Source organism: Olea europaea, unplaced genomic scaffold (genome assembly GCF_002742605.1).
Source record: "Olea europaea var. sylvestris unplaced genomic scaffold, O_europaea_v1 scaffold1562, whole genome shotgun sequence".
In the NCBI taxonomy this organism is placed as follows: domain Eukaryota; kingdom Viridiplantae; phylum Streptophyta; class Magnoliopsida; order Lamiales; family Oleaceae; genus Olea; species Olea europaea.
In genome coordinates, this window is record NW_019233225.1 from 100,523 (window position 1) to 109,162 (window position 8,640).

Here is an 8,640-nt window from a genome sequence, read left to right on the forward strand (position 1 = left end):
TGTGATTATAATTAGTAATATATACCTCATTATCGAAGAAATATGAATGCCAACATCATCTGTCAAATGATAACATTCTTTCAACTTGAGTCATAAGGAAGTTTAAATTATTAAATTAGAAACTTAATTTTATGAGTAACAATTATCTAATTTAACTTCGTCCACCCTGAGTTCATTGTAAATTTAAGTAATTAAATTAGGAAGTTAATTTTATAAGTAACAATTATTTAATTTAACTTCTTCCAGCATGAGTTAATTGTAAATTTGAGTAAATAATTTAGGAACTTAATTTTATAAATAAAAATGATTTAATTTAGTTTCTTCTTGATTGAGTTTATTATAATTTATTTTATAAATAACTAATTTTTTAATAAATTTTAATAGAAGTCGATGAAATATGTAGTTAAAAAGTTGTAGGTTCCATAAAATATGTTATTAAAATCAATTGTCAGCTTTGATTTATTTTAAATTTTTACGAAAGATGGGATATATAATTGAATACCTTTTCCCCTCAGAAAATTATGAAGATTTACATTTTTTTTCCTTGAGCAAAAAAAAAAATTAATAATAATAATAATAATAGAGAGAGAACAATTTGACCAAAATGAAAAACAAGAACCATACAATTAATAGAAATCTGTCCGGAGATATATTAATGAAAATGAAAAACAAGAACCATACAATTAATAGAAATCTGTCCGGAGATATATTAATGAATGGGATATATTCTTTAATTCTAATTTCCCTAATGCTAACACCTCAATTAATCCCTAATTCGTTGCTCTAATTAGCATAAGCATTTTATTGAGATTCAATGGTGCAACTTAAAAGATTAATTAAGTCCTCATGTATTGAATTATACCCTGGACACATTTTCTATTGTGGAAATTTAGCAGCAAAGAGGAGTGAGAAAGTCAAAAATTCCGCGAAGAAATAAATAAAAAAAGAAGCAAAAACAAAACAAAAAATAAGTCACTCTGAACACACGGAAAACCCAGTTTAAGTACTAATTGCGGCTCTAGCACCTCACCCCTTTCCACCATTTTCAAACCTCTCTTTCTCTCTCTATATAAACCCACCTTCTCTATCTTCTTGTATTAACCACTTTCTGTACAAAACTATCTCTCTAAAAATCTCTCCAATTCTTAGATACCTTTTTGTGTCAATCAATCAGTTTCTCTATTAAGAGTAATCAATAAAGATGGATTTTTATCATGGTGAATTAGATGGTGCAAATTTCAACAACCAAATTAGTGAAGAAGAAATGGAGCTTAGGAGAGGTCCATGGACTTTCGAAGAAGACCTCGCTCTCATTAACTACATCTCCCAACACGGTGAAGGGCGTTGGAATTCCCTCGCTCAATCTGCAGGTAATTTAATTTTTAAAAAGGTTGGTTTTGCGGACTGAATATATACTTATGTATCTATAGATATGATCAAGAATATTTATGAGCAGGAAGCATTCATTTCTTTACTTTGTGAATATATCATATTTGCAAAGTTCAATGGCCGTACAGAATGAGCATAAAAAAAAGTGTTGAAATCGCCCAATAAAAGTTGTATGTAGGGGCTAAAGTAAAAGGCACAAGCTATAAAGTTATTAAAGTAGGGCTTTAGATAGTTCTGAGAAATTTACAAAAAAAAATTGTTGGCTAATGGAAAGTTCACCGGCACAGGTCTAAAGAGAACTGGAAAGAGCTGTAGATTAAGATGGCTGAACTATTTACGCCCTGATGTTCGACGAGGAAATATCACTCTTGAAGAACAACTTTTGATTCTTGAACTCCATTCTCGATGGGGTAATCGGTAAGTTAATATTCTATAAATTACGTTGGAGATGAGATTTAAATAAATATACATGATTTAATTGATTTTGAATAATCGATGTTGTAGGTGGTCAAAAATTGCTCAATATTTGCCTGGTAGAACTGATAATGAGATCAAGAACTATTGGAGAACACGAGTACAAAAACATGCTAAACAGCTCAAATGTGACGTGAACAGCAAGAGATTCAAGGACACCATGCGTTATCTTTGGATGCCAAGATTAGTTGAGAGAATTCAGGCGGCCGCTGCCGCAGCAGCTGCCGGCGGTGCTTCCTCCACCACCCAATACAAACCCATCAGCCATAACATTTCCAGTATAGACAACAGAGGCCCAAGCCAAAAGGGGTTGCCAGTGCCACAGGCTAACAACAGTAACATGGTTGGGAATTATGGCGGCGGTATTTTTCCGGTTAACACAAACGCCACCAGCTACACGGCGGAGAATTCTAGCACCGCCGCCTCATCAGACTCATTCGGCACCCCAGTTTCAGACCTCACAGATTGTTACAATTATGCAGTTAATCAGAACACTAATCAGGATTACTATCCTGCTAATCAGCTAGCCTATGGAGAAACCTTAACCAGCCCCACAGGTTACTTTAACCAAGGGTTAGATTTCACAGTTATGGAGCAAAATAATCAATGGATGGACGAAGGGAACATATACGAGAATTTGTGGAATGATGATGACTTGTTCTTACAACAGCAATTCAACAACAATTTTTAAGGAATAAATCGAAGTGTTTAATCCTCAGTTGTAGAAAAAAAAGAAGTCATCAAATCATCAAAAAAGGAAATAGGTTTTTGGTCACATATAGAATTAATCAGTGGATTTGATGTTTGTATTAATTCTTATTTGGTTTTTTTCGTTTCTTATTTAATTTGTGGGGGGTAAAAATAAATTGTAATTCTAGGGTTTTTTTTATATAATTCTTTGAAATTGACATTAGTTTGAGTATCGGTCTCTTTTATTGGATATTTGACACTTAATTGTACTTTCTCTCTATTATATATCCATCCTTATTAACTTAATTACCATTTGATAGCAATTTTTGATCGATATTTCACTATGCTAACCGTCATTTTTTATTTCTTCACTCACGGGTGATATCCACTTTTCTTTCTAACGGTTAAAAAAATCACTTATCATAATCATTACCGAACATACCTTAAGTCTCCATATGTTCTTTAAATACATAGAAAAAGAGATATGTGTAATCATCTGTTATAATTCAATTCTACAATAGTAAATAAACTGAATGAACCACTCTAATTAACTGATGTTTTCATAATTTACTTATTTTTTTATTTATTGTTTGCGATAATATGAAAAAGGAATTTAATGCACTTGTTTTTTAGTGGATATTATGCATAATTGATTCCACTATAAATGTCTTTGTTGCTTACTATTTTAATCTGTGGAATTTTTGAAACATAGACTATGGGGCCTGAACCAGATTATTAATAAAAGACCACTTTTTTGTAGTTCTAGATTAGGGGAAATAAAGACATGCTACATTTTTTGAATATTATTATTTTAAAGTCTTCCATTAGTGTGATCTTATCATGTTATACAAATGACAAGTGAGTGGCTTGCGATGTTACCCATGAATGAAAATGAATATTAATTAATATTTTCTAATCTCCCAATTATAGTCTTCAATCTGGTTTTTGATTTATTTGTTTTTGTACGACGAATGTTGTTCTTTTGAGTTGAGCCCATATAACTAGACAAAATCAAGAAATGTCTCATTTTTTTGCACTTGAATTATACTACCATAAAATTCAATTTACACAATATACATGTGTTGTACGTGGAATATATTGAGTATTAAAATTCCATTTAAATATCAGCTTTTTTTTATAGATAGAATTCGAATCCTTAACTTTCACATTTAAGTAATATGAGACTCTGGCTGGTTGAGAAACGCCAAAATTTAAAGTACGGTAGCTTTTCATTTAAGCTTACTGAAATTCGATACCCTATTTTAGATGTCTATTTTGTTTCCATACACAAAATGCTATTTTCATATTGAAACGTCGTGAGATTTCTGCTCTTAACATAACATGGACATAAATTATTAATATCCATACTAATATATTGAATCGTTTATATAACACAACTTATTTCGTAACTTTAAGATAGTTCGGTAGTTGATCAAAATTTATCTCATATCCATTTTGAAATTTTAATGTGAAAAGAGAAAATTGTTTCATTTGCTGGGACCATTAGCATTAAGCAGCATTCAACAGTAAATAACGAAAAATATCCCTTTTAAGAACTTGGAAAATAAGTCTTCTTGTGGACTTGAAGAACGTGATGAAATGGTCACAAGTACAAATAGGAAAAATACGTACAATATACATATAAATAATTGTATACACGTAGATATGCATGCGAATAATACTATTTGCAGTAACTCAACGTTGCAATCGTCCAACATAGCACACATGTGATGGTTCTTGATTTGATACACTAATATGATAGTTTTTATTATTTTATGTATTAAATCACTAACCACTACTTGTATTTTACATCAAATGATTGCAATAATGAACGATTGCAAATAGCATTATTACGTCCATAAATAGAGAGGAGGTGTGTGGGGGTCTGGCTGCGGGAATCTTTTTATGCCGCGTGCCTCATAGAGAAGCCACCAAAAGTGGTCCCCAAAATAAGAGGTCCCACGTGTACAAATATTATAATAAAATAATAATATTTTTTATTAGGCTTCCTTCACTTAGAGCCGCAACACTAGAAGCAAATCCAACCTATAAAATTATGTAACAGACACGTAACTCTATCGTCCGTAGACTATTTTTTGCTTAATTACGTGGGCATTTGATTTAGGAACACAATTAGGACGTGTTTGGATTCGAGTTAAAACATTTTCTCCTCGTGCTGTTTAAGTAAATCTCTCAATTTGATCTTAAAAGCTACTTTTTTTTAGAGTAAATGAAGCTATTTTGTGGATCGAAATCCTGTCTCTGCCATTAAAACTTTTTTCTCTCGTCAAATTAGATCTCAATGAATTCGATTTCTGTTTCCATCATTGGATAGGGTCAGTGACTAGAAACTAATGAAATATTACGGAAACAGTTGAATTACACACCAAAAGAATGTACGTATCTACAATGTACCAACCGATGAATGTAGAGTACAACTGGATTCCACCAAAATTCCAAAGACTGAATTTCTTTCAGCCACGTTGAATTTTTTCTGATCCTGTGCGGCGGGGTCGCTGGATGGACAAGTTTCAAAGATTTAATCTACGATGAGTACTTTTGAATAGTGCCACGTGGTGTTTGATTATCGATGTTGATTCAAATAAGTGGGACCCATATATGTGACTTGCGAGAGGACTGATTTGGCATCTGAAAAGTTGCTGTCAATCAAATCTATTTGGTAACTATAAAAGGTGGTGTTTGAATGATTCTAAGGGGCCACGCAGATAACGAATATACTGTTCATCTAGTGCGGTTGTTAGAGGTGACGTAAGGATGGAGTAGCTCGCCGGGTCTCGATCTATGGGCGACTAACAAGCCACAAGCTAATGCTCGACGTGCCACGAGCCTAATGGTAACAAAAAGTGACCATATGGATACTTCACAATTTCAATCCATTTTTCACACAACTATCTACTTTCTTCTATATTCTCCCCACAATCAAAATATCAAATTATTATGAATTTTATTACTCACCTACACATTTTATTATATTCAATTATATTACATCCATTCTCTCAATTCAATTCTCTACACTACATTCTTCATTATCCAATTTGTACATTTTATCCTCATTCAAATTACATTCTCTATTATAATTCCATTTTATCATTATGCATTTGTATTATATTACATACACACGGATCCTAATACTTTGTCGATGGCTTGTTCGTTGACAACTTACATATGACGACACAATCTCAATTCCGCAATGAATTTTTCGATCACAACGACATCCCCATTCCCGACAATTTGTCTAGAATGGACATTGATGATACTGACGAAAATACTAATCCAATTGATTTGGATGACAATGATGAAAAACCCTCAAACCGAAACAAGAAAGTCACGATGCAAGAGGAAAGCAAAAAAAGTTGCAAAGTGTTGGAAACACTTTAAATTGCATTTAGCATGACGTATAGTCAACAGAGTTTAAGAGAGCAAAGCATTTGTGTAAGTACTGTAAAATAGGATTGACATGGCAAAAGGATATCCGTAGTACCCATCTCAACCATCAATACCTCAAATGTATTGCCAAACATGGACTCATTGGTAGATCTCAAACACAATTGTAATTAGATACTCCTTCTTCCAGATGATACCTAGAACTTGAGGAAATCGATTCTTTGTGTTTTGGATGCTTGATTTAAAAAAAAAAAAAAATTATACATGTAACAAGATATTCGTGTACAATTTTAACTTCACGTACTCGAAATAAGTAGTCAATCCCAAACCAGCAAAAAAGTAGAAAAATTGCAAGCTCATAGGCCAAGCTCGGGTCAGCCACGAGCTCAAGGTCTCAGCCGAGTTGATCATAGGTTCGACTTGTCTTTGACGAGTCACAAACTTACTCGTCTCTTGCCTGAGCCGAGCCATGCAACCTCTAGTTGTTGTGCCATCATTTGACCAAACCAAGCCACAAGTTAGCCAATACTTGCAAGGGAAAATATTATTTCAATTCGATTAGAAAGACTGGTAATTTTTGGTGATGAAATTCTGAAAGTTTATTTTTACACGAAAATGTGTCTAGGGACAAGATTAATAGAAGTTGGTAGAGAAAGTATCGTGAATGAAAAAATAATGGCTTTTTCGTCTATCTACAACCAATTTGCGATGGAAGAGAATGTTCCATCAGAATAATTATTTATTTCTATTGAAAAAAAAAAGAAAGGGGGAAAATAACAAGATGATATTGGAACATCAATTTGGAAGAAAATGGTGGAGGCAGGAGGTCATTTTGGCCAGGTAATGGGAAGTGGAATCCTAAAATGGCACATTATATCTCTGCAAAGCATGAACGTATTAGTATTACAAATGTAATAGAACTGTTCATTTTTTATTCGAAACTTGTGATTTGACTTTTGATGAGGCAAATAGGGGAACCAATTCTTAATTTTTGGTACAAAAATAAAGCGGTAGCATGGGTTGCGATAAATGCCCAATGTCATTATATTTGTAAAAAATGGCTCGACAATATGTTAACGAATTGGTTCAAGGACTTGAGAATGGAACAAAAAAACAAGAAGACTCAACGGTCTTTCGAGAAGGGATGCAGCTAAAGTAGATATATTGACATTTTTGTTAACCCATTATTGTATAACTTGACTTCCAAGAAATTATTTAGTATGTAGTACTAGACAATGATGAATAGAATAACTAACTAAAGTAATCATTTTTTTTTTTTTCAAGTAAATGTTTCTATAGAAAAAAATAAGTTTGCTATTTCTTTCTATATTAACTATAATTAATGTTGACTTTCTCGACTACTTGCAATTATGGATGATGTTCCATATAGGACAATGTTTAAGAAGAAGATTGAGAAGTTGATGTGATTAACGCATGTAGATGAAGATTACTACAATGTTCACTTTGTGAAGCTAACTCGTGTCCTACGGTTAGTAAGAATTCTAGGATCTAGTTTTTGTTTCGAAAGTCGTTAATATTTGAGTTGCTTGTAAGGTATTTCCTAATTTATTTATTTTTTAAAGTCAATATCAGGTGGATAGACTGGAGTTAGCTATCTACATCAAGACATTTTACAGTGTTTTGACGTTGAATCTAGTATGTAGACGTTGATAATTTTTTTAGATTTTTTAAAATTATTTGTTCTAATAATGTCTCGTGCGACTTTAGAGTTAAAGATTCAATGAATATGGACTTTATATATGTATAGAAGTCTTAATTAGGTATACTTGAGGACATTGCTCCAAATAAGGAAATCAAGATTGTTTTTTATTTTCCTTATAAGAATTTTCCCTTTATGGAGACCTAAAATATTAGATCTAAAACTGACCTAATTCATCTGTTTGGGTCTTGTTGATACTTGATATGTGTAGTCTTGGCATAAACCCACGAGTTGGATTAGACACTTGGGGTTTGGGCAAGAAAAACATAAATTGGTATAAGAGTTTTCACTATAAAGTTTTGATCATATTGACTTACTCCTCCACTCTTATACTTGAAATCTATATTTTAAGCAAATCGTTTAAAACGGATTCATATATTGAAATTATAAACTCTAATTTTATATTATCAAGAGCAATAAAGTCGAAGTAAGAAAATAAAAAAAAAATAAAAAATAAAAACATATAAGAATTATCTAGTTTCACCTTAACATGGAACTACGCTCTCATCCGTCACCACAATAATTTACTATGGTAAAAAATCTTTTATAAGAGAGATATCACACATTATATTTTCTCTAATGTCTCTCTTATTTGATATTCATACAAAATCCTAATTACAGCTCCCTATTTATAAGAAAAATTAACGACAATAATTAGACTCCACAACTTAATATCATAGTGTCGTAATTCTTAAAAAGTTTATGTTTTAGGCATCCCAAAAATCGAGGACTCCAGGGTTTTGTTTTTAGGTCGTCACCACTTTCACGCAAAGTTAAAGCTCGTACTATGGTGAGGTTACTAAAGGGGGAAAAAAATTTAAAAAAAAAAAGGTGAATCTAAAAGAAAGAACAGTGACTTGGCAGAAGATAAAGATCAAGTCTCTATTCCAATTAGCCTTATGTATTCGAATGCGATGAAGTGTGTTATAAGATCAAGTTCATGCGTTTGGTTCTATTCTCGA

At 32.3% G+C, this 8,640-nt stretch overlaps 1 protein-coding gene across 1 annotated transcript; it reads left to right on the forward strand.

The window, feature by feature from the left end:
- The first annotated feature begins 1,038 nt into the window (after positions 1-1,038).
- LOC111376814 (transcription factor MYB108-like) lies at positions 1,039-2,785 on the forward strand. Its single transcript, XM_022999816.1, has 3 exons — positions 1,039-1,370; positions 1,677-1,806; positions 1,894-2,785. Exons 1-3 carry the CDS (start codon positions 1,202-1,204, stop codon positions 2,552-2,554), a joined length of 960 nt encoding a protein of 319 aa, XP_022855584.1. The 5' UTR covers positions 1,039-1,201; the 3' UTR covers positions 2,555-2,785.
- Positions 2,786-8,640: the final 5,855 nt, after the last annotated feature.